Source organism: Pleurodeles waltl, chromosome 8 (genome assembly GCF_031143425.1).
Source record: "Pleurodeles waltl isolate 20211129_DDA chromosome 8, aPleWal1.hap1.20221129, whole genome shotgun sequence".
NCBI classification, from domain to species: domain Eukaryota; kingdom Metazoa; phylum Chordata; class Amphibia; order Caudata; family Salamandridae; genus Pleurodeles; species Pleurodeles waltl.
In genome coordinates, this window is record NC_090447.1 from 658604729 (window position 1) to 658632450 (window position 27722).

The 27722-nt window shown below is 43.8% G+C and overlaps 1 protein-coding gene across 7 annotated transcripts in view; it reads right to left on the reverse strand.

Annotated features, from left to right (window-relative positions):
• Nucleotides 1-27722, reverse strand: part of DMD (dystrophin) — a 6960831-nt gene that overhangs the window by 2064857 nt on the left and 4868252 nt on the right. For all 7 annotated transcript variants that reach the window (XM_069204753.1, XM_069204756.1, XM_069204758.1 and 4 more), the window contains one exon: nucleotides 986-1197. In XM_069204753.1, the coding sequence (XP_069060854.1) occupies nucleotides 986-1197 (212 nt within the window). The remainder of the gene's footprint in view (nucleotides 1-985; nucleotides 1198-27722) is intronic.

Genomic DNA, 27722 nt, shown 5'->3' on the forward strand with positions numbered 1-27722 from the left:
GGTTTGCCCACTCTTTCACTCCAGACAGAGTCTAGCCCTATGCAAATCAGTCACCAGTAGGTTCTGTATGGAGAGGTATTACCTTATAACACATTATAGGAGCAAAGATGTATGATCAAGTTTACAGACATTCTGCACATGCATCCCTAACTGGGAAGCCAGATCCACCCCAGATAGGTACAATAACAACCCCAGACCGGTTGGGATCAATAAAGTTCCATGGCACAGTGAGCATGGTACCTACACCTGGGCATACCCATTGTAGGTAGGTGATCCACTAAAACAATTTGGCAATTGATGGGGCTACATTCCAGTCCATCATTTTTCACCCATTATGCCACTATAGCCAGACATGAGCCACATGCAAATCAATCTTAATCCTGCTTCGACAGAAACTGTCCTGCCTGAGCTGCCAGACCAGGTCCCCTCTCGATGGGAGAACAAGAAATCCTAGACGAGGCCTTGTCAGTGATTTATAGCTTGTCTCCTGTGGCACAGTGAGCATGCAACTGTGGATATCTGACACACTTAGGACTTATTTCATTGACAGATGTGTCAGCGTGTTCTCTTTCTGGGCTATATGAGAGATCACCACACCTTAGCCTGCTTTATGCTCATAAAATACCTTTGCTTGATGTATGAATAAACAAATGCTGGGATGCTCAAGCAAGCACTTTTCCTTATAGTTCTGAATGGAGAGGTATTACCTTATACAACATTATAAGTACAAGTCTGTATGATCAAGTTTATAGTCATTCTGCGCATGCATAGTCCACATAATAATTTCAAGGAAAACAACGCAATTTCCCATCTATTTTCTCTGTATCTCAAAGTGTTTTCCATTTTTTTCTTTTTTAGTATACTTTGCTACTGCACTTTGGTTCTATCCAATTCCTAAGTAACATTCTGTTTTTTTCATACTAGCATAATACAATGATGATTTGTAGAAAACAAAAAGAACAGAAAGACTAACTGTTGTACCCACCTTAAGTTCTGCATTTTGTTTTTTCAAATCTTCTACCGTGTAGGAAATTTCTTTCCAAGAATCAAGTCTTGTTTTTGCCTTTTCTAAAACCTGATCTGCTTCTTTTTTGGCCTCCAACCACTGTGTTGAGTCCTTCAACATGTCGTTCAGCTGTTGTCTCCGGTTCTGCAGGTGGGTCTGAACATCTTCCCACTGGTTGAGTATCTTTTCAACTGAAACCAAAAGCATACAATTTGATAAGAATAATGGGAGTATTCTAGGAAGAACATTCTACACGATGCAGAGCTTCGTTTTCAGATTTCTTATTTACAGTTAAACTTGCTATTTGGCTAAAATAAAGGATACATTTTGTTTGTTGTCCAATGGCTTTCCATTTTGATATATTTTAAAAGGTAGTTAGTTAACGCAACGCACTTTCGGATCCAATGATGTGAACAATTAATTTAGTTTCTTTACTTTGACAAAAACAAGATCGTTATGTGGGGTGACAGCCAAGAAAAGAGCTGGGTGCATAATCTGCAATTCACATGTATGAATCCTGGCAGGATAAACTCAGCCAATCATGCTTCAGATGCTGATAAACGCCACCTACTTGGGTAATAAAAATGAGCGAGAGCAAGATTTTTTCTGTGCTTGTTTTAGTTTTAAAATACATCACATAACCCGTTTAATTAAAAAACAACTAAATAGGAAAAGCCTTCAAATCATTTGAAAATACCGCAGATTTACAAACACTTTGCTGTTATGCATTCATGAAGAAAGCTATCAATGCCCCTCCATTTGTATTTAAGTGGTCCATATTTTTATGTATTCGCTTGCCACTTCTCTTCTGTAACGGTTTCCCATTAAGATAGTGCATATTTATAGTTTGGGCCTGGAAAATGTGGAGGTTCGTTGTAGAGCATCACGGCTGATAGAACTAGATATTGTGGATTGCCAAGTGCATGGCGTTGAGCCTGTTGATTTGGATTTGAATGGGATTGTAATTGCCACCAAGATAATGACTTGTTATCGGACCCAATGTTTGATATGCATATCAATATTCAGAATTCATGTGTACAATTGTGACATATTCTGGTTTTGTCCTCAGTAGATTTGGCTATTCTTTTCCCAAGAAATATCATAAGATACCATTGTGGAACTATACTGGTTTGATGGTATTTTTCAAGACATTTTTCATGCCAGGGTGCACTTCGGGCAAAAAAAAAGTCTTGCGCGATACCGGCAGGACAGTGATTCGAGCAAAAAGTTTCTGTTGGCAAGAACATTCCTGTGCTCTGTTCTCTTGTGTGCAAAAAGTTATGCAAAATTGCATAATGCAGAATTTCAAATAATTTTAGGAATTTTGCGTAATGCAAAATTTGTGAATTATGTAAATTAGGACAGTGTAGTTAAAATTTCTCCCAGGCCTACTAATCACCTTAAAAGCTCTCTCAGGCCTACTAATAACTTTAAAAGCCTGATTTGTAAACTAACATTAAATTGACGGATTTGTATGTCAAACATGGAAAATGAAATCAGTTTAATGCTTTAGTGTTGTATTTAATATTTTTACACAAAGTGAGCATGTGCCTGTGTCATATACCTACCATGATGTATAATGTCTTGACAGGCTGTAACATTTTTCTCAGCAATCACTAAATAGAATGCAATGTTTGATCACAAGATTACCTTATTCCAAAATTAATGAAAATCACAAACAAAATACATAGAATTAATATAAAGTCATTCTCTGGGATAGAGAACCGCCAGCACAAAAGACAAGAAGGCTGTACCTTTTACAAAGCTCAATATCAAGCTGGGGGATATAGGAAATGTGCCTGTCTTGTGTCTTTCACAAGGCCAGATCCGGTCTAGTCTGTGCTACCACTAATATAAATCACAAGTAAGACATCATTGGAGGACCTAGGACCTACCCAGAGACCATCACCCTCACTACATAACAAATTCTTCCCAAAGAGGAGGGTAGCAGTTCTACCCACTAAGTGGTAATGCACAGCAATGGACGCATTACATACAGAAATAGGCCTCTGTCCAGGCAAGGAGAAAACTAGCAACTCTTCCAATTTTCACCTAGGCTGAGGGGATTTGTGTGTCTTCCACTGGAAAGCAGCCTTTGTAGCTCACTCACCAATAGTGCATTGGAAACCCTTGTGCCAATTCAGGGAGGTAGGTCTTGATTCTCGCTACTTTCCCTCATATCCCACTGATGAATTGACAAGTGCAGGGCTCTACACTGTCACTGCTGCCAATGTAATGGAAATGTGGTATTGGTTGACGGCATTCACCAGTGGTAGGACATTATTGACATTTAAATGGCCAGAAGAAGATAAAGCCGGTCAACTTGCTTTTACTGCTGGAATCCTCAAGTGGAATGCTTAATAACCCATAGAATTATTCAAATGTTGTAAGAAACTGGATTATTTGTTAAAAGAGGAAGAACTCATTTTAAAGAACAATCACAATCCTTATCAGGGTGAACCACAAAAGTCATAAAATAAGCCTGTGCTTTACCTTCTGGTAGCTTGGCATAAAACAGTGAGGCTTAAATTAGAGGTATCGTCTAAATTATCCAGTACTCACACAGTAATTGTGAGAACCTGCCTGCTGGTTGAGGGAGGTGAACCCCTACTGAAGCATCAGCCACAATCCATGTCATGGAAAGACACAATCAAAACCCCAAATTAACCTGTGCTCAAACCTCAGGTAGCTTAGCACGGAGCAGCCAGGCTTAATTTAGTGGCAATGTATAAGGCATTAATGCAGCACTTCAAACAGTAATACAGTGAACACATAACACAAGAAAAATCCCACACCAATTTAGAGAATTAGTACATTTTAATGAATAAAACAAGACCAAAATGACTGCAATCCAACCAGTAAAAAGGGAGATATGTAAGATTAAAGATTTCAGTGACAATAGTGCCAAAAAGCACAAAGTGCCAACTCTGGCTATTTGGTCGGGCCAGACTGGGCACAATGTTAAACGTTCAGGCTGACTGCAATGGAGCATGTGATGGCTATTGGGTCCTAGTTAGGACTGTTGAACAATAGTACCTTAAATCCTGGTTTGTGGAGCGCTGTGAGGTCCTGCATCGAGGATGCATTGCGCAGCCAGGGTAATGCGTCAGTTCCGAAGATTGGTGAAGTCTCAATGCAAGGTCCTGCATCATTGTCGAGGATTCCGTCGAGGAGGGCTTGCGATGTGAAGTCTGGCATTGAGAATGTGTCATGTAGTGGAGGCAATGCATCGGTTCCAAAGAGCTGTCAGGCTGCGATGCAATAAAGCTGAATCATCGTTGAGGATGCTGTCAAGGAGGGATTTGTGATGCGAGGGCCTGCATCAGAAAAACTTGCACACGTGGCAGTTTCAATGGTGGCTGCAGGGTTTATGCGGAGTCCCTACCTCAGGAGAACCCTCAAAGCTGAGGCGATGCATTGTTTCTGCTCGGGATTGTGCCGCTCAGCAGAGGAGATGTGCCGGTTCTACTGGGTCCACAGATGGGCTGGTAGAGCGCCTTCGGGCTCACTTCCAAAGGTCCAGGACTGGGATGACAACATTGGCAGTGTAGGACTCACAGATGGCAGAGTCTAGGTGCTGGGTTCAAGGCTGTTGCAGTCTTCTGTCACGGATGCTCTAGTCAGGAGGCTAGCCAGCAAGCCCTTGGAGTCACTTTGAGGTACTGGACTTCAACATATGCAGATCCAGTCCTTCTCACCCATTCAAAAAGGCAGCAGGCAGCGGCTCAGCAGAGCAGGCGTTACTTCAAAACAGGAGTCCAGCAGACTGGTAGTCCTTTCAGCAGCACAGTAGCCTGGAAGAGTGGCCACAGGTCTAGATGCGTACTGAAGAGTTGGTGTATGGGGTCCAATATCTATACCGGGCCTCCTTTGAAGTGGAAGAAGTTTTTTAGAGATTTCTCTTTGAAGCCCCTTTGAACTTCCCAGGCATCAAGTGTTCCCTGTTCTGGTTCTGGGTTAACTACATTGGGCATGTAGGCCTTTGTGTGGAGGCAGGACACAGCCTATTCAGGTGTAAGGTGGGCTGTGCCTACCTCCCCCTCCCCTCTGTCACAGAAAACTGCTCTGGGGACCCATATTTGCAAGGTGTTGTTAAGCCACACAAGTGGCTTAATGCCGCTTTGTAAATAGGGAGCAGAGTACAGAGCCACCAGAATGTCACTGAAAGTGACTCTCGGGTGGCGTAAAAGACTTGTAAATAAGCCCCTTAATGTCTAAGGCAAGAAAATACCAACTTTCTAAAAGTAACATTTTCAAAATTTTAATTTTAAGTCCTACATTGCCATGAGAGAGGATCTTTCATCATAATTCCAAATATTCCAAGTATGAACTGGTTACCTACTCCTATTTGGAAATTCGCACTTATTAGAGGTTTTATGGAAGCTCCAGTGTTAAAGTATGTGAAGGAAGGCTTTGCAGTAGTAAAAAATTAATTTAAGAGGTTTTCAGGACCAGAGCATGTAAAATTAAAAAGTATATGTCCCAATTTTCAAGGACCACACACCCTGCCCTCTGGGCTGTCCTAAGCCTACTGTAGGGATGACTTACATGTATAAAGAAAGAAGGTTTGAGCAGGGCAAAATGTGAATTCTGCCAGATCAACATGGTAGTTTAAAACAGCAGACACAGGCTGCAGTGGCAGGTCTGAGGCATGTTTAGAAGACTACTTAAATGTGTTGCAAAATCAGTGCTTCAGGCTGACTAGTAGCATTTAGTTTACAGGCCCTTGGCACAGTAATGGCTGCTTTACTTGGGACTTACAAGTATATTAATTATGCCAATTGGCTATAAGCCAATTATAAAATGTTTTAAAGTGAGACCACAAGCACTTTAGCACTGGTTAGCAGTGATAAAGTAAGCAGAGTCCTAAAGCCAGCAAAACAGGAGCATTGAAGGCAAAAAGTTAGGAGGGGTGCTATGCCAAGGATACCATTCTAAAAGTCATAAAGTGAAAACACAACACAAGAAAAATCCTAACCCATTTAGTATTCTAGACAGAACATTATTAAATAAAATGACACCAAACAACAAGCAGTCGGTAGATCTAAAGTTATGAGTTTTTAAAGTTTAAGGTAAAAATAGTGCCAAAAGGCTGAAGGGTCAACTGAAGTTATCTGGTCATGCCGAACAGGACAAAGTCAAATGTTCCTACCAACTGCTATGGAGTGCCAATCTGATACAGGGCTAGGTGCAATCCGCTAGAAGTTGTACCTTTTATTGTTAGTGCAGGGGCTGCGGGCTGCTGCAATGCACAGCTCTGGTTCAGATCTGTCCAACTGCCAATCAGCAGCTGTGCGGTGCTGAGATGAGAGGTTCTGCATCAGATCTAGTGAAGCAACCAACCAGGTGCTGTGAGGTCCCGCAGTATGAGGCCCTTGGTTCATCCTGTATTGATCCAGTGAAGTTGTCAATAAGGGGTGACGTTTGGCAGTGCTGCAATTTGAGGCCCTGTGTCGTCTGGTGTTGTTCTAGGTCAGATCGCATAAAACCTTCAATTGAACAGAGAGGAGTATACACTCACTTCAGACAAGGGTCCACAACCTTGAGGACAGCATTTGTGGGGGTCAGGATACACTCCCACAGAGGCCAGCAGAGGGAACTAGGTCAGATCCTCTGTCTGGTCAGCTGGAAAGTAAGAGAGAACTTTGGAAGCTTGTTTTGTCCTTGTAACTCCAGCAGGAGGTCTGGCAACTGACCCTTGAAGTCACTTCTGGGGTCCTGGGTTCAAAGAAAGAGGGTCTAGTCTTCCTTCTTCAGACAGCAAAGCAGTCCTTCTTTTGAATCTTCTCAGGTCCAGGATTGATCTTATTGCAGGTTCTAAGGGTGTCCGTTTTGTAACCAGAGGCAGCCTGTGAGTGAGGACACCCCTTTGTCTGACCCTAAGACTGGTTCTGTCAGTTCATCCCTTTACCTTGGGTTTGGCGCCAGTCTATTTTGTGAATGACAACGCAGGCCCAGGTTTGAACTGCATCTGCCAGTGACAGGGTAGGTGTCTTCTGCAGTTAGGAAGGGGCTATATACAGCCTTCAGGCTACCCTTGAAAGTCCAGGAAGGGGCAGGGTGACTTATAAGTATTAAAAAGGAAAGTGTAACCCTGGCAAAAGGTTTATTTTGCTAGGTCACAAATGGCAGTTTTAAATATAAACAGAGGTTGTGCAATGGCACGCCTGAAACAAGCTTTACAGTGATATTTTAGTGGGTGGTACAATGAGTGATGTAGCATTTTATTTACATACCCTGGGTACATGTATTACCATTGTTAGAATGGGGACTCTGGTTGGCAATCAGTTTGCACTCTGTCCAAGCAGCGACCCTCACTCTAGTCGGGTAAGGGAGATACACACCTACGATAACCCCTGATCACCCCCTTGGTAGCTTTGCACAAGCAGTCAGGCTTATCTCCGAGGCAATGTCTAAAGTATTTGTAACAACATACACAATAATACAGTGAAAACACTATAAAATGGACACCACACCAGTTTAGAAAAATAGCAAATATTTATCTAACTTAAACAAGACCAAAACAACAAAAATCCAAAATACACAAGTAAAGTTATTAATTTTTAAAATAAAGAGTCTTACTCCTAGAAAACAATGGATGCATGGTTTGAACATTTTTGATGAGGCAAGTTCTGGAACCCCAGCCCATCCCTGTGTGGCACTGGGCTTGTTGGATCCTATTTATAATAGTTAGGTGAATATTTTATTGTTTGTATTTTTATGTTATGAGCCAGATCATAAATTATTTCATACTGGGGTTTAGAAAATCTCTTGACTACTTCATTGCCTTCTGGTTTATTACTCCACATTACCAGAAGGCCAGCCAAGCTTTATAGCCTTTCAGAGCAGTATCTTTGGTAGAGCCTCAGAGCCACTTCTTGTGCAATCTCACTCTTTCATCCATCCATTCTATATCTCTTTTCTAATTCTCTGATCGCTTTCTCTCTACCTTCCCCTTCCACACTCTCCTTCTCTCTCTCTCTCAGCCTTCACGTGCCTGCTGCAATTAACCTCGGGGAGCTAAGGAAAAGGACAGAGGCAAAGGAAGCGGCCACAGCCTTTCAAAACTGGCCTCATGGGCGATAGCCCACCTGGAAAATGTCTGGTGGCATTAAAGGCCTGTCCGGCCCTGATGCCCCATAATTATTGCCTGATTACTGAAACTGGAGTGTGAACATCGTTTTTCCTATCACTGCTTTGCAAAAATGTTCATATGCCTCGAGATATAAGTTCTGATGCAACTTAGACTTAACTTTTTTAAAACCTCTTTAATGTTTCCTTACCTACAGTGTTTTGGAAACTGGTTTATATTCTCCATTCTCTTTTGAATTGTAGGACCTAAAAGCCAATAATAATTGTATAACAGCTACCATGATAAGAAATGTGTTCCTGAATGTATTCGGAAGTGTTGGAGATGCTCCTGAATACAACTCATTTTAATTATATGTTATATTATTCCTTCTTAGTTATAGTAAAGTAATTTAATGACGGGAAATGGCTAGAGTACCATTCTGATGTTAGTCCCCAGAGTAAGCTGGAGCTGAAATGGCAGAGCGACCTTTTAGTGTTTTCCTTTATTTAAGTTTCTAATCAGGCAATTTAATACGAGATTAGCTCCATCTAATAGTAGCACATTTGTACTTTAATAGTGACACCATCAAAGACCATAAAATCAAGAAAATGGTCTTAAGTGTTCAGCAAATTATGCATATAAGGTTCACAGGTTAAAGAGACAAAATGTTACAGTGTTAATTATTTAGAATGCAGAGCATTTCTGTTTCAAATGTTGGGCCAGGAGGCCCTCGCGAAGAAAAGGTACAGATGTATAACAGTAAAGTGCCGTTCAGTGAATCCATCCAGCCCTTAGGGGCAGCGCATAACTCATTAAGAACCATAAGTGACAAATGAGAAAATCAACTGAAAGAGGGTTAAGAGGTGCAACACTTTACCAAAGTTCATTAAAGAGGGACTAAATCAGACCCGTATAATTCCGATATTATACACTTATTAATCATTAACCCTTAATAACAGGCACTTATCACAGTTCAAGCTACATATAAAAGTCAAATGTTCGCAAATCTATGGAAAGGAGAAGGTATTTTCCTCCAGCGCAAATTCAGAGCTTAATTTGAGATTGTGAATGCGGTGGGGGGCTTTGCCACTGATTTTTGGATACCAGACAGATTTTTCGAGGTCAGGAGAGAGACAAATACACAAATTTGACGGATGGAAGAAGACCATGATGGCAAAACCGTCACAACGGGGGAAATCGGGAACCTGCAAGAGTGAGATAAAGGGGCGAGGACTGTCCGGTAGTGGATTAAAGATGCATGAGGTGGTTTTAAGGCTGCCAGCCCTGGTAATTGGTGCACCTACATTTTATTGCACTGGTGTGGGCTTCTGAGCAGAGATTCAGACACTGGCCACATTCTTTAATGAATGAAGCCCTGAGCATAATGTATTTAAATTGCCTCTTGTGGTTGTAAAGCATAGTGCTTTACAGCTTACTGCGATATTGAAGGTATGAAATTACAATTTCAGTAAACCTAGCCAAGGTGGCGTTCAGCAGGGGTTCACACACTACACAGGAAGTGAGCCAGGTCACTCATTCTAATGCAGCATGACTTCTCTCAACAGATACTCTATGGCTTTTGCAGCAAATATCTGCTTTCTTGTTGGGTTGAATTTACCCTTAATTGACAGACTCTGGTGTTTAAAATGTTAATAAGTTTTAATAATAATTATGTTTATTTTTAAGAATGGGACTCTACAAGAAGCTGCTAACTATACTGACATCAACACAAACTATAGATGATTTTAAATTTGGGCTTTACCCTAATAACCTCTAAGGGCAGCTGGGGGTATTGCTCTAAGGTAAAGAGGGATCAGTTCAGTCCTGGACTCAGATACATTGTTTTGTTTGGGGGCTGTCCAGAAAGCCAGTTGGATAGTAATGGTTCAGATGCTGATGTGTAAAGGTCATAGGGCATGGACATCATTAGCTGTCTTCTGACCACTGTACTGCAGGACAGGGTTTTTATTTGAGCCTTGGACAGTCGGCCAGACTTAATACGCTATGACTTCTAATTTAATTTGATTAAATTTACATACATTCGCTCACATTTACACACCTTCACACACATTCAGCTTCGAAGCCTTTGTGGCAAGTGCCTATGAACTAACACGTTTCAATTATGATGTCTTAATTCCAATCATATATACAGACCTGCTATAAATCTCTGGCTTTTCCTACTTTAGTCAGCTTCTTTCTTCTTTCATGCTTCTTTGTTAAACTAGAAACCATTGCATGTGGACTGAGGGATAAAACACTTACCATTCTTTTACTGGCAATAGAAAATAAGTGCCTAGATGCAAATTTCAACGGTCCAGTTTTCTTGTTACTTGACAGACTTTCCACATCTTGAATATTTTTTGGCGTCGTATGTCGTTTTAACAGGCCATTTCCCCCATTTTATTAGATGGAACGTTGAATACCTGAGGCTTCACTCACTACACAACCTTTATCTTTAACCAATAAGCAGGGAAGAGGTACCATATATGTTCGTTGTATTCCTTAATTACATATGCTTGATTAATTTCAGCATCATTTATTGTTATGTTTCTCTTTAAAAATTAATTTACATTGCAAATGTCTTTACACCCTCTATAAACATACCTTGATAAATTAAGTAATTTGAAGAAAACCCCAGAATGGAAAGTTAACAACGTTATTGAATATCAAGAGGCCAACAAATTTAAAGAATGGAAAGTCCATTCTTTTTAATGTGATGTGTCAAGGCAGGCAAAGGTTTATAGCATTGAAAGAGAATCACCAATTAATTGGTTGTGTAGACAGAGAGAACTTATTTCCCACCACAAAGGAACACAAAAGAGAAAATGTGAGAAAATCAGTTGCAGCTTGCTTTACTTCACAGGCTGTGGCTGGTTCTTGAAATATTAATGAAGTTAGCTTTGTTTGACATGAGATGTGACTGCATGTTTTACAACCAATGTTGGATTTTCACACCAAATAGTCTTTTTAAAGAAAAAGTGAACTCCCAATACATATGTGATAGATACGTGACTGGTGCTACATGAAAAAACATAAAAGACCATTGTAAATTACTACCTTATAGCAGTACCATAAGTAGTCACTATGGGGAACCAGATTTCAATAAACAGCTAGGCGTGGGTGAAATGTAAATTATGTCAGCATAATTTGTGCCATTTTTTAGATTTTGAATTTCGCTTTTATGAGAAGATTCTCGAAATTACGGCATTACACGAAGTCATGTAATTATACCCAGTTTCCGGTAACATTTGTTTACCCAAGCATGCATGAATAACACAAACGGCCAGAGCATGAGCAGCGTTGCTCCCGCCACTTGTGTTCTATGTGCAATTATTTTAAATGCAAAATGTTTCCTTGTGTCAAAAAAGTATGCAAGAATGCATTTTGCGCTAAAATATATCGTTAAATGACAGATTCACATTTTGCATAACTACCTGTCATTTCACGTAATTTTCAAGAAATTTCACAGACTTATTCGAAAGCAAACAATGCGATTTTCACACACCCCTACAAACAGCCTAAAAATGGCTTTGTTGCAAGAAGGAAAGAAGCACCCAAAGGTCAAAGGATTATTTTGTAAGGGGCTCTGAAAAACTTATAACAGAGCTGCCTATTTGTTTGAATTAAGGGTATTGCAAGAGGCAAAGGATCAGTTGTACTACTGAATATTGACACTGACAATATCGAGATACATAAATACATAAATCGAGGGTCAAATATTGAGGGGAAAAATGTAAAACTAAGGCCCATATTTACAAGCAGCCTGCGCTGCTGGTGTGTCACTCTTTGTGACGCAACAGTGTACAAGCTGCACACCCATATCTACAAGCCCGTGCAAAGCCACTTTGTGAGCAATACATGGCCTTGTAGATATGGAGTAAGGCACCACAGCGCAAGTTGCTGCGTTGCCTTACTTTGCATCAAGGAGGCATTTTCATGGGTGTTGCATGGGTGTTCCCAATCTGGGACTCAATTGACATGGAGAGTTTGACAGCTACAGTACAAGACACTGTGATGCGCTTTGATAAATATAGATCCCTTTTTGACATATGTGAAAGATAACTCTGCATGACACGTGGTAGCGCGCCCCCTTGATCTGATAGCCACTGCGGGCCTTGTACAGGTGATGGAGTGGAATTGGAATGGTCTGAGATTTGGAGTTGGGGGGGAGATGAAGAGGTTGCTGGAGAGATCAATCATGTTAGAAATATTTTTGAATGGAATCATTCTGTTCTCTGTTTCCTATGCATGGTTTACTCTGAGATCATCACCCCTATCCAATGATTATAATAATAGTTCTGTGTCTACTTATGTATTGCATTTCCCACTTCTGGTGGAGGAACATACTGCTTTTGAATGTGTATTTCTCTTTTTTTATTTGTATTTCCTAATAAAGTGAATAATAATGTTGTAAAAAAAAAAATTGACTTTCTACCAACAATGACACTGGAATACGAACCTGAGTAAACAGTACTGACTAGTGGGGAAATGTGAACAGCACCTGACACTTAATCAAGCTGATTCCACATATTTACTGAGGGAACAGATAGATATAAGGTCAATTGGGAGACAACACAATGAGGGAGGTAAGGAGCGGATTGTCCCCACAAGAATAGTGATTGGGAGTTCCCCCTTGTATGTTTGATAGATATGAGTAGCATTGAAAATTGCTGTCTCATTAAAAGTACGTTCTTCTTCCAAAAGATAAGTACTGGGCTAGACATCAAAGCTATTGTCTCTTGGTTGATTGTTTAGTTCTGAGCTCCTGCATCCAACACTACCTCCCTGAGAAACATGTGACTGCCTGCCTCGATTACCATGAGAGTCAAGTTTATAAAGTGTTGTCCTGTGCCCAGTTTTCCAAGTATAACTTTTTGCACAATGGACTCTAGGACACCAATGTCAAAATACCTCAGCCACCAAGGTTGGAGTCCACTAGACCTGATCTGGCTTGTATGCCCCCCCAAATGGTGTTTGACAGTTAAGAATAACATGTGAGAGATGTTGGAACATTGTCCATTTTGGAGCTGCTTAAACAAGGGTTTGATTCAGGGTTAATGTTTGAAGTTAAATGTGTTCGAATTTCAATAATGTTCTTGGTTTAGGATGTAGTTGAAAGCACTGTTCCTCTTGATTGAGTGTGGGGCTGAAGAGGTTATCAGCAGTCATGGCTTGCGGGGATTCCTGCGGGCGTGGCGGTACGTGGGGGGACGGGGGGCATTAATACATTTAAGTTTATTAAAATAAAATGTTTAAAAAGTTACATGCGCCGGACCTCTCTCCCACGTCGTGGCTCCTGGCACAGGCTCCCGCCTGCCCTGCGCCAATCCTGACGCTGAGCACCCAGCCAGGGTGCTCTCAGGCAGACTGGGAGCCTGTGCAAGCTCTCTCAAGCCCGACAACAGTGTTACCGGGCTTGAGAAAGCCTACCACGCATGTTTGTTTGGCCAGCCCGAGACAGCCAGCCAAGCATAAATGTACAGTGAGGGGGAGTGATGTGCACTCCCCCTCAGTGCACGTCAACCCCGTGGCCCTTCCCCTTTCAAAGAAAAGGATAATAAACATAGTTTATTATCCTTTTCTTTAAAAGGTTTTTCAGCTGCCGCTGCTGGGGGGGGTAGAGTGGGCGACACTCCTCCGCCCTTATGGAGGAGCCGCCCCAGGTTATCAGGCAGGTGACACAGTGTTTGACTGCTTTTCATCAGGGCTTTGCTTCTATTGGAGCTTTTGGAGGTGGTGATTTTGTAGTATGTGACTTTAGCTGAGGCAATGAGATGTCTGTGACAAGGCAGAGTTTGAGTTAGGTCATTTGAGCCCCTCTTTCATCTTCTATTCCCCCATTTCTTTCCTGCAAATAATTTGATTGTTCTCGATGACATGAGGTAGTACCATGTTATAAGAGTTTGGGTTTGTAGGGTCAAGTTTACAATAGTACATTGTTGTGCATGTTTTTTTTTTTTTACAGTGGTGCATACCTTGAGGAGTATGTTGATGTCTGCTGTTGGATTTTCAGGGTTTGAATTCTGCATGAGTTGGTCTTAGAGCTCCGCTAAGAGCAGGTGTATAGGCAAATCTTTAAATGACCAGTAAGTTACTTTTTTGGTTGTTTTGGCCGTGATTAATTGGTGTGCCTGAGGAGGACGAGAAGGATGATGATTTGATTGATTTCATTTAAGGGTATCAGGGGCTTGCACAGGGGAGTTGAACAAAAGGCTGTTATGATGAAATATGTGATATTGGCTTCGGATAGGAAAATCAGATGATGTTTTACTTGAGTTTCTGTCTCTTGAGTGTTCTGATGTACCCTTTTAGATTTTAATACTTGAAATGCACAGAGATTGGAGTTGCAGATGAATGAGTCATTGTGTATTGACCAGAGGCAATGGTGATACGGTCTGAAGCTTCTTCATTGAAGTCCTTGTTCATCCCACAATGTTATTTGATTAGGTTCAAGGTGCTGCTTGGAATAACAAGTGTTGAAATTGGCTCAAGACACACTGACATCCCTTGAGTGTATCTGAGGTGCTTAAAGTGTAGGGCCAGTTGAACTTGTATGCAATCTGTATTGTCACCTCTGGGGATGTGAATATCTTCTCCATTGAATGTGGATATGAGAGTAAACCAAGTTTCTTTGATGAAGATTGCATTCAGGTTCTGGTTAGATGAAGTCCTATCCAATGAGAACTACTTTGAGTGCATTCATGAGTATGATTTTGTGGGTACATTCAGTTGGTATTATGTGTATGCTGGTAAAATGGATAAGAAAAACATTGTTCATATAAGCTATGTGAGTGTGATGTGTATGATTGCATGGTCGGAGTGTGAGTGTTGGGAAGAGATGTAGAGCACGTTGTGTATGTGGCACATGATGAGGATCCTTACATATAAGCAACGGATACTAGCCCTATGCCTTTCTCACCCCTAAAGGATCCTTATAGGCAGCACTCTTGCCTGCATCCACTTTTAGCTGTGACCACCAGGGTTTTAAGGGTCCCTGGAACAGGAGAAAACAAGCCTGAAAAGAAGTGCTTGTTGGGTTGTTGCAGAAAGTTGTGGGGTGATGCACTGTCTTATGATAGCTTATGGACATTTTCTTCACTGGGGTGAAGACTAGTTGCCGTTGATTGTCAGTTAGGTGGGATTAGCATTAATCATGTTAGGTGGCTGGGCTGCTGCATGAATTTTAAGGAGGATGTCACATTCTTTGAAGACATATCAGTGCTGGAGTCTGCGGAATAGGGGACCCGTCTGCCACCAGAAGTTGTGTTTGCAAACATGGGAAATGGCTACAGGTAAAAAATACTCTTTAAGACATTGTGCTATTTATCCCGGCACTAAAACTTAGGACTTGATTTTATTGTGGAAAATGTGTAGCTGACAGACTGGATTTAATAGATGTGCAGTATGAATGTTTGTTTCATATTTGACACTTTTCCTTATCTTAATCCGCCCAAGTGTATGTAATGAATATATAAGTAAGTCTAGATTTTCTATACCTACCACAACAACTCCCCATATATGTACCTAGCCAGTACATATATCTTCAAGGTATGCCGATGTGGAGTTAGGAATGGTAGTTCTTTACTTCCCTATATACACTTAGGCACTTAGGGCCAGATTTATAAGGCCCAGAGATTTGTACTATGGCTTTGTGGTGGTTTAAAATCTGGGACTCACCAGTCTTGAGGCCAGAAAACAGTGTGTGATCAATTTACCTGCAGGTGGGTTGGGTGGGTAAAGTTCCTACTCGTCAGGCACCCTTAAGAATGCCTGAAGGGGGTGGGGATTGAGCATACCATTCAGGATCTCAGAGATTTGGTGGAACACCTGCTTCCAAAAATTAGCAGCCACCAGGCACTCCCATCACATATGGATTTATGTGCTCTAAGCTCCACATCCCCGCAAACAAATGTCGCTCAACCCCTTCATATATAACAGGCGAGCTGGGGTTAGATACCAAAACCAAAGCAATTTATAAGCACTTTCTTTCTATTGGATACATATAGAGGTCTTTGCCATTCTCTGCCATTTTGTGCCCCAGTCACCTTTGTATAGTTCCATAGTCAGATCTTGTGATCACTGTACAATATTGCCAACTTTAGTAATGTTGGGGACCTCCATCCACATATAAGTCTTAAAGAGTGAGGTCCATACCCCTGCTCCATGGGTGGAACCTCCTATCCAGTACACCCAAGTCAAGGTTTGAACAAGAACTGGGGTGTGTGGGGAAGAGTATAGCCTAAACTGTCAAGTTTGGGCAGCCCTCCTCCAATGTTGTAAGGTGAATGGGGTCTCTAGTTGGCAGTCAGTATGCACTCTGTCCAAGCACTCTAGTCAGGGTAAGGGAGATACACACCTAGGATAACCCCCGGTCAACCTCTTGGTAGCGTGGCACAAGCAGCCAGGCTTATCTTAGAGGCAATGTGTAAAGTATTTGTACAATCACACACAGGAACACAGCGCAAACACCACAAAAGGACTCAACACCAGGTTAGACAAAATAACCAATATTTATCTGAGTAAAACAAGACCAAAGTGACACAAATCCAACCTTAGGGTCTACCTTAGGGATGTCTTACATGTACAAAAAGTAAAGGTTTGGGCCTGGCACGTGCGTACAATTACCAGGTCGAATTGGCAGTTTAAAACCGCCCCTACAGACACTGCAGTGGCATGTCTGAGACATGTTTACAGGGCTACTCATGTGAGTGGCACAATCAGTCCTGCAGGCCCACTAGTAGCATTTGCTTTACAGGCCCTGGGCACCTCTAGTGCACTTTACTAGGGACTTAATAATAAACCAGATATGCCAATCATGGAAAAGCCAAATACAAATACAGTTACACAGACAGCACTTGCACTTTAGGACCGGTCAGCAGTTGTAAAGTGCCCAGACTACCAAAAACCGGCAAACACAAAGTCCAGCACACAGTCAAACCAAAGAAAGCAGAGGCAAAAAGATAGGCAAGACTACACGTGTCCCCCACAGCTGAAAGTGGGGAGAACTACCCAAACTCATGGGAGCTCTCATCACTAAGGCAAACAAATCTGGACAGATCATCAGCTTTGGCATGTTCTGTACCAGAGCGGTGTTCCACCATAAAGTCCATCCGTATAGGGAGATGGACCACCTCAGCAGGTTTGGGTTCTCCCCCCCTCATCTGTATTAACCATCCGAGGGGTCTGTGGTCCGTCTGAACCTGGAAGTGAGTCTCAAACAAGTAGGGCCTCAGCTTCTTCAGTGCCCAGAGCACAGCAACAGCTTCTCGCTCAATTGCACTCCACTTCCGTTCCCGGGGAAGTAACCTCCTATTAATGAAGGCTGCAGTCTGGTATAGGTCTTCTTCATTTAGCTGTGCTAGAACTGCCACCACATCATGCTCTGAGGCGTCAGTCTGAACAAAGAAATCCTTGGAGAAGTTGGGTACCTTCAGCACAGGTGCCGTGCACATGGCTGCCTTCAGGGCATCAAAAGCGGTCTGTCAAGCCTCAGTCCAGATCACCTTTTTTGGCGGCTTCTTAGAGGTCAACTGAGTCACGGTGGCAACTATAGTGCCATACCCCTTGACAAACCTCCTGTAGTACCCAGTGAGACCTAGAAAGGCTCTCACCTCTGTCTGGGTCTTGGGAACTCCCAAGCCAGAATGGTATACATTTTGGTTGCAGAGGTGCCACCTGGCCACTCTCCACCTAGTGTCCAAGGTAAACTACAGACCCCTGCCTATTTGGCACTTAATGGCCTTAATGGTGAGGCCTGCCTTCTGCAGAGCCTTCAACATTTCGCAGAGGTTCTGCAGGTGCTCCTCTCATCTGGAGCTGAACACTGCAGTGTCATCCAGGTAGGCTGCTCTGAAATCCTCCAACCCAGCTAAAACCTGGTTGACCAACCTCTGAAAGGTGGCAGGGGCATTTTTCATCCCGAAGGGCATAACCCTGAACTGGTAGTGCCCATCTGGGGTGGAAAAGCCAATCTGACATTACCTAGATGTTAATGTCCTGAGAAACTTGCGAGTTCCCAACCGACCAATGAGCTCATCAGGTTGGGTGCCCATCAGTATTTGTGACAGTGTTGAGTCCACTGTAGTCCACACGTAACCTGGGTTCTGGGGTGGCACCGGGGGCAGTAGCCTTTGGAACCAAGACCGCAGGACCGGCCCAAGGACTCTGGAGAACTCAATATCCCCTCAAGCCAACATCTTGGAAACCTCACCCTTGATGCAATCCCTGACCTTGCCAGTCAACCTGTAAATCTTGTGTTTTTCATGGGGACTGTCCCCAGTGTCCACATCATGTGTGTACAGATGAGTGACCCCTAGAGTCATGGAAAGCAAGGAGGCAAACTGTCCCAACAACTGGTGACAGTCCCTCTGTTGCTCTGGAGTCAGGATAGGGGAGAGGTGCACACGCTTCACAGACCCATCTTTTGTCTGGGCAGGCAGGAGGTAAGGAAGAGGCTCACTCTTCTCTTCCACTGCATTGTCTGCTGCCAAGAGCATTGTTAGCTTAGACCTCTCAAAGTGAGATTTAAGGCGGTTCACACGCAGGACCCTTAAAGGGTTTCTAGGAGTCTGCAAGTTCACCAGATAGGTGACATCACTCTTGCACTCCACCACCTCAAAAAGCCCAAACCACTTATCTGGAGAGCACGATGCTCCACTGGGGCCATGACTCACACTTTCTGGCCAGGCTGAAAAACGACCAGAGTGGCATTCTGGTCATTCCAGGATTTCGTGTCCTCCTGGCTTGCTTCTAGGTTCTCCTGAGCGATTTTCCTGAAGCGGGCTGTCTGGTTTCTAAAGGCCAGCATGTAACCAACCACATCCTGGGGGTCTTACTGGAGGTCTTCTCCAAGCCCTCTTTCAACAGACTCAGAGGTTCCCTCACATGGTGGCCATACAATAGTACAAAGGGGCTAAAACCAAGTCCCTTCTGTGGTACCTCCCTTTAAGCAGACAGAAGGCATGACAAGAGGATGTCCCACTTACGCCTCAGGGGTTCTGATAGACCCATAATCATGCCCTTCTGGGGTCGGTTGAATGTCTCAATGAAACCATTTCCTTGGGGGTGGTAAGGAGTGGTGAACTTGTAGGTCACCCCACACTCCTTCCACAGAGACTTCATATAAGTAGATATGAAATTGGCACCCCTGTCGGATACCACCTCCTTGGGAACCCCATGTGGGTAAAAATCCCCATCAATACCCAGACCACCACCGAGGCTGTCATCGATCTCAGAAAGATGGCTTCTGGGTACCGGGTGGAATGGTTTACCATGACCAGGATAAACCTGTTGCCCCTGGCTGTTTAGGGAACCAGAGGCCCCACAGTGTTAATCCCCATCCTCTCAAAGGGTGTGCTGACCACAGGAAAAGGTTGGAGGAGAGCCTTACATTTCCCTGCACTCTTAACACTTGCTTGACAATTTTTGAAAAACCTGCAATATACATCTGAGTGCAGGCGCATTTGGGGCCAGTAAAAGTGGGTGCCATTCCTTTCAAAAGTTTTCTTCTTCCCCAAATGTCCTGCCAAAGGCACATCATAAGGCAAATCCAGTAGGAAGGCTCTGAAGCTCTGGGGTACCACCAGCACACAGGCTGCCCCAGGCTCAGCAACCTTAGGCTCACTATACAAGAGACCATCCTCCCAATATATCCAGTGTGATCCAGACTCCTTGACAGATACCTGATCTGCAGCCTGTCGCTGATCCCCTCCAGAGTAGCGCATGACTTCTATGTCTCACAGAATTATGGGACCCCCTTCCTGCTGCCAATGGGTCAGCTCAGGCACCTCTCCCAGTTCAGCCACTTGTTCTCCTGTAGGGTCTGGGGCGCCCCCCTCAGCTTCAGCCTCCTCCCGAACCGTGGGAACTTGGAGTGGGTTTCCCGTGCCCTTTGCCCTCCCTCGTCCTGCCAAACACCTGGGCCGCTCTTTCAGGGCTCCAGGGCCTCCTGATTACCCTGACAGACTGCCATAGACTAGGTTGTGGGAAACGCCCACCCAGGAAAACCCAACATCTCCAAGAGTGCCCAGGGTTCCACCACATTCCAAGGGGAATCCTCAAGGTCATTCCCCAGCAGACAATCAATAGGCATGGTTGGACTCACAGCTACCCTCAAGGAACCTGAGACCTGCAATTAGTTGGTTAACTACATGGGGAACTACCTGCCCTTCAGATGCCAGGTGACACCTCACAGTAGTCAAACTGGCTCCTGTGTCTCCCAGAGTCTCCACCCTCTGTCCATTGATGATCACCCACTACCTGTACTCCTTAGTGTTTTCAGGCACCAGGGTCCTCTGGACTATCTCACTGTCCCATAGTGAGACAAGGGTCATCTCAGCTGGCTCCAACCCTTCTCCTGGAACCAAATCCTCCCCAAGCACTACACTAGCCAAACTCTGTGGCTGAGCACCAGTGGGTGCCTGTGTCTACTTGGGACATTTGGAGTCCCCTTTCATGTGACCCACCTGATCACATGCATAGCACTTGCATCGACCTTTCTCCGCAGGTGTCCCTGTAGAAACTCATGGTTTCTTTTCACTGGGGTGCTGGGAATCCCCACCCTGGGAACTACGTTGGGGCCCTTGAGAGAATTCCCCCTGTTTACACCTACCCTCAAACTTCTTCTGATGGGGACCCTGCTCACCCTTGTCACAGTCTCCCCATACCTCTTTTGGACCCTGGTGTTCTCGCTTCAGGGCAAGCTTCCTGGGTCAGTAAATTAGGTGCTGGGGTAGCTCTGGAAAACGATGACTATACAAGTGCTCCCATGCAATCAAATTCTACAACCTCGAATAATCTGTTACCTTACTGCCCTTCACCCAACCATCCAGTGCCCTGGAAAAAGAGTCTATACACTCTAACAAGGTGTGAGAATCCCCCTTCTTGTAAGACCCAAACTTCTCTTTGTGCTGCTGAGTAGTGAGACCATATCTATTGAGTAGGATGTCCTTCATGATAGAGTAGGTGAGTCCCTAAGGATCCCCTCGGGCTGTCGATGGTGTCCCTCCCCTCTACCTCAAAGGGCTTCCACAGACCCCACCCTTGTGTACCTCAGGAACCAAGTTCATGTGAAGAGCTGGCTCATACCCATTAAACCACAGATGTATGTCACCCTCCCTCTTGTAATATTTTACCAGGTCTTTAGGGATGTGCACTCTTTTTTCAGGCTGCACTGGGGTACTGATGCCACCATCTATGCTAGACCTGCCCTGCAGTTCCAGCACCAGTCTTTTTCCTCCTCTCTTTTGATCTTACCCAGCTGCAGCTCTCTCTCTCATGCTAGAGTCTGAGCTTCTCCATTTCCAATTGGTGCCTCCTAATTTCCCCCCTATCCAGTTACTCCTGGGTAAGGCCTTTGGATTAAACACTGCTGCCTGCCCTGGAGGCCCTCCCTCCAGGCAGGTCTGGGTTGTTCAACACAACATTATGTATGCTCTGCACCTCCTTATCCACAACCCCATCCTGCTCCTCTGTGTGCCCCCTGGCCTCTTTTGCTGCCAACCAGGCCCTCTGCTCCTTTTGCAGCTCCCCTTTCCTAGCGGAGGTTTTGATTGGACATCTTAATTACCTACAAAACTCCTTGAACAGAGCCACTGTGTACTCCAACTCAAACACCACAGTTGTAGCAACTGCTCATGTCTCCCCAGACTGTGAAATGCTTATGGGTAAAGCTCAACAGAGATGCAAAGTTCAGGAAAGCAGTGAAAATCCAAAAAAAGGAGAAATGGGAAAAAGAAAAAGAAAGAAAAATCTATGAGAAAAACAGATGATCTGCTATGAAACAGTAGTGTACCTCAATCACTGTGTGTCAAGTACAAATACAAGTTCTATCCTCACTGCTGATCACCAATGTTAGAAAAGGGGTCTCTGGTTGGCAGTCAGTATGCACTCTGCGCAAGCAGGGACCCTCACTCTAGACAGGGTAATGGAGATATACACCAAGGATATCCTCTGCTAACCCCCTTGGCTCTCACATGTCTGGATTCAACTGGACTGTTTTTTAAAAGAGGTTCAGTATAGAGGGCGAACAGTGCAGCAGATAGGGGGCTCCCCTGACGGATGTCCCTGGATAACGTAATTGAGTCAGACATGAGTTCCCAAGTCTTAATGTGCATGGCTGGTGTTACAAAATTGGCCAAGATATAGGATCAAAATCGTGGGCCTTGCTTTGTTGAGGATAGGACCTTGGTTAAAAATGGGCAGTTCAGTCTATCGGATCCTTACTCCACATCCTCAGACAAGAGAAGCTTCTGCCTACCACCAGTTGTGGCTCCTTCAATACCATTAAGTGCTAACCTAATGTTGTTCTCGGTCCGTCAATGCCTAATAAAGCAACTCTGGAGTGGGGAAATAAGCATGGGTCAAACCCTAGCCAAGCAATTTGCTAGAATCGTAGTGAATATTTTGACCTCACTGTTTAAGTGTGCAATCGCCCATATGACCCACATTGGTCGGAGAGTTTGGATGGCTTCAATTTCATAGAAAGTGTAGATTACATCATTGACAGTGGAACCAAGCCAGTGTCCAGGAAAGAAATAAAGACCTTTGTTAAATAAGGGACCAGTAACTCCCTAAAAAACCTATAAAAATAATTAGGGAACCTGTCTGGTCTAGGGGCTTTATTGTTCAGTAGGTACTTAACAGTGGCCCTCTCCTCCTCCTCCCTAATGAAGGTATCCAATTCCTCCTCAAACTATTCTGGACTACCTGGGAAGAGGAAGGCTGGTAGGTACTTGTTGGACCTCGCCCTTTTACATGGTTATCCCAAAGTTTTTTGCCTTCTTCCTCCCATTTTTTCAGACCTGTTTCGCTTGCTTTAGGACACTGGGCACTTTGCCACTACTAACCATTGCTACAGTGTATATGCTCTCCATCTAAAATGTATTGGTGATTAGTTTCTTCATTAGTGGCATATTTGATTCACAAGTAAGTTCCTAGTAAACCACACTATGTGTGCCCGCTGCCTGTAAAGAAAATGTCACTAGTGGGCCTGCAGCACTGATTGAACCACCCACATAAGTATCCCTGCAAACAAGTCTCAGGCCTGCCATTGCAGTGTCTATGTATGCAGCTTTAAACTGCCATGTCATCCTGCCAAATGCACCCACTTGCCAAGCCCAAACCTTCCCTTTTATTACCTGCGAGTCACCCCTAATGTAGGTTCAAGTCAGCCCCATGGGCAGGATGCAGTGTATTTAAAAGGCAGGACATGTACTGGTGTTTTTTACATGTCCTGATAGTGAAATACTGCTAATTTTGTTTTTCACTATTGAAAGGCTTGTCTCTCCTATAGGGTGACATGTGATTCCCTTCAAATATTTTTAAGTGTAATTTCCTCTTGGGAGCAAACAGAGATGTGGGGTTTAGGGTCTCTGAACTTACACTTTAAAAATACATCTTTGGTGAAGTTGGTTTTTGAATTGTAAGTTTTAAAAATGCCACTTTTAGAAAGTGGGAATTTTCTTTGCTTAACCATTCTGTGCCTCTGCCTGTCTACTGAATATACAACTGAGTCAGGATGACAGTTGGGCTGTTTGTGTCTTCACTCTAGACAGTCATACAAAGGGAACTGAGGTCTGCCCTGCATATCCTGATGGCCCATCACAAGGCTGATGGGTCTTCCTGGGCTAGAGTGGTGAGAGCAGTTTACCCTTGCACCTGCATAGGGCTGTGCCTGACCTCACACAAAGTAGTCTCCAATCCCCTAGAGTGTGTCTGGGACCAATGCAGGGAATGGCAGGATCTTGTGCACTACAAAGACTTCTCTTTGATGTTTGCCTACTTCAAAGACAAAATGGGTATAAATACTGGACTTCTGATACCACAAAGTTAGAATCCTTCTGGACTAAGGACAATCCGCCAGGAAGTAGAGATGGAGCCTGTAGGAGGGACTGCCACTTTGACTGTTGCTTTGCTATACTGGCCTGCCATTTGCTGCTTATTTCCAACAAGTGAAAAGACTGGACTTTGCTTTCTACATCCTGCTTCCAAAGGTTCTCCAATGGCTTGGACTGAGCATGCTTTCTATTAAGAGTTCTCGGGGACATCAAAGACTTAACCTACCAGTACCTCGGCTCTCTTGCTGAGAGTCCTGACTTGCCAAGTGGTACCAAATCCTGGGCCCTTCGGAGTGAGCTCTGGTGCAACAAGGAAGAAACAAGTGTATTGACCTCCAGAATTACTTCAGATCTAGTGTCGCTCTCTGACACAGCACCGCTGCCTGCACTGGAGCTGTGGTCTCAACTGAGTGAAACGACTGCGACTGATGCTGCATGCCCGACGCTGCTGCAGCTCCTCTGAAGTCCCACCACTGTGTGAATCCAGAGCCTCGTGTCACTGACTTCCGTGGCAACTGACTAAGTCATAACACTTATGACCCCATTTTGTGATAGCAACACCGTGAAGTCAGCGCCTCGCATCTTGACCTGCTGATTCATTGACCCTGTCTGGCTGTAAGGAACCGATGCCTCACCACCAACACTCGCATTACCTTCCCTGCAATCGTAAGGCACTGACACCTCACCTCCTCTGCCTAGCAGTGAGGTACAGACGCCTCACCTCCCCAGTAGCAGTAAGGAACCAACACCGCACTGGCTCCAGCGACAACTCACCTCCCCGACTCTGTGCAACATCTTTGTCTCCTCATTGTTTTCCAAGGTACTGTACCTGGGGTCCATGCAACTCTACTACACGGGTGTTGGGAATGACTCCGTCAGGATTTTGTGATAGCCCACGTTGGAGCTATTTTGTTTCTAAGAGCTTTACTAAGATTTCTTTACTTGTGTATGTTGAATTTTTGTTGTTTTAGTCTTGTTTTACTCAGATAAATATTGGCTATTTTTCTAAACTGGTGTGGAGGACTTTTGTGGTGTTTTGACTGTGTTACTGTGTGTGTGTTTGTGTGTGTCTGTACAAATACTTTACATACTGCCTTAGAGATAAGCCTTGCTGCTTGTGCCAAGTTACCAAGGGGATGAGCAGGGGTTATCTTAGCTGTGTGGCACCCATACCCTGACTAGAGTGAGGGTATCTACTAGGAAAGGGTGTAAACCACTGCCAATTAGAGACCCATTTCTAACAGTACTTGTCTTGCTTAGCTGACTCCAAGGTTAACGTCTGTGTTGGAGGTCAAAAGGACCCCTCTCCACAGTCATGATCCCCTTTATGTACTTCCTTGCCTGGAATTGCCTAATATTGTAAACCAACAGTCTGTCAGCTCTGTTTCCTTTCTCATAGTATAGTTGTTTAATCTCTAATAATTTATAAGCTGCATCTTTATTCAGCAGGGATTCTAATTCGCCTCTTGTTTTGCAAAGCTTTCTGTTAATAATTCATGAAGTTGTCTGTTTATGTATCCTTCTAGTCTGAGTATTATTTCTTCTAGTTCTGCCTGCTAGAACTTACATAGGCAGAAAAAGGAATTAGTGTGACCTATAAACTCATCTCTCATGACTGCCTTAGCCACATCCCAAATTGTGGCCTATGCTAGATCCTTGTTAACATTCTCAGTGAAATAGCGCTTAAGGGCCTCGTTAACCCCAGTCACAGGAATGAAGGAAATACTCTTCCACTGTCTGAGGTAATTCTACCCATCCTCCATCCTGTGCCATGGTAAACCAGAGGCATCATAAATATACACATCTGTTCTCAGACTCATTCACACATAACTACCTACTACTATGATGCACACACACTCTACATTCACACACACTCAAAATACATACAGGACACTAACCCAAAGTTCTGGGTTTCTCATATCACCGAAACTTTATACTTATACAGATAAAAATGTATTCTCAAATGCAAGACAGCACAGAACATGCAGCCATCACCACCTTATGTGCTAAATCTAAGATAGGAGCAGTAGTTCACTGTCCATTCCGGGGGTATGCTTGCTGGTCCCCTGCGGGTCAGAGGAGAGGTCTTGGACTTTGCATTGCAGGCACAGGTCTAGGCCACTATATACATGCTGAATTAGTGTGATGCCACTGCCAAAAATAAAAGTCAGGATTCTAAATACACACACAGCTGGGTACTAAGGGTAGTGATACAGACCTGTATACCATGCGGGGGACTCTCATGTTTCAACAACCACCATGTATGTGGAACAAATTCTATTCTCATCCATCATTAAGTTCTTTCATCAAGATGCCCTCCCACCCCTCATCTAAATTGTCATGGAACTTTCATAGATGATCTTAAAAGAGGGTAGACCCTAACCCCCCTGCCGGGCACAGAGCAAAACCAGATGACAGCTGCCGAATCACTCACCCTCCTTTGACCAGAAAAATAATTGCTTTAAACCTCACTGCAATACAAAATTGGCTACCTCCAATACAGTAACCAATTCCCTTCTGATCATCAACAGGAATAACTCCTGCCTTCTCATTCTTGACCTCTCCACCGCAATTGTCATAGCGAGCTACCAAGCACTGGTCCACAAACTAGAGACATGCATGAGCTTCGCTGACACAGTCCTTTAATGGGATAATGCCTACATTGCAAATCCATCCTGATGGGAGCCTTGCAATACCTTGTTAATATTGGAAAATCAATGTTGATGTCCACCATGATATGCTCACACATAAAAAAGAAATTGCATCACTATTGCAGAATTCACCCATCATGAACTCTCTGTCAACCTAGACCGAGAAGTATGTGGTCAGGCAGGCTCTGAGACCAAGGCCTGAGGTTACTGTTTCACAGGTCACAGATGGGGCAGCACGAAGCCAGCAAACAAACACAGTAAAACAGGAAACTCAGGTCAGTCCCACAGATAGGCTCAGTGACACCACAATGGTCCTGGGAGATTAGCTACAATAAAGCCATATGGCTAGAGGGCTGCGCACATTTCCAAACACCATAAAGTCAGATGCCACATGTAGTTAGGAACACATAGCCAATAAGAACAAAGCACGCACAGTAACATGCAGTGATCAAGTGCCCCTCAGGCTGAACACCTGGACACGTTACCCACCTGGCCCTCATTGTGTCCAGGCAAGGTTGAGGCCCAACTGCATTTGTTATCAGGACCATATTTATGACTCCAATGCAACTGCTCACATTCTTGACCAAAAAAGGAATGTTTAAATTGTTTTATGGTACTCAGAGGAATATATAAAACATCGCTCAGATCAACCATACCTTGAAACAGTCCTTAGACCCTGGTTCTGTAACTGTTCTCCCAGCCGTAATGTTTAATTAAACAAACTGTTTCTGCTTTACCAAACGCATCTTGTCTTTCATTTTCTTTTTAAGGTAAAGTCACATTCAACCAACATTTTGGGGCATCAGATAGGAGCTGATTGGTGACTTAAATCATTCCACAGCCAAAGGAAGGGGACCCCCCCTGGAATGATTCACCTTTGAGCAACAAGGAAAGGTGAGCAGATGGCGCAATTGATTGGAAGTTCTGCTTTATCAGCAGGGTGGATCTCCGTTCTGAAGCTGCTGTCAGAGGGTATGAGACTACATCAGAGCCTTAGTCCAGCATTTGACATATGGCAAACTAGGAAAAAGAGTAAAAATGTAACCTGAGCATCCTGCCACTGAGAGAAATCTGCCATGTTACCTAATTTATGTGCCCGAATTAAGTAGTCGAAAGGAGGCCTCAGCGGCGTTCCTGCAGAAGTCACCTTTTATTGA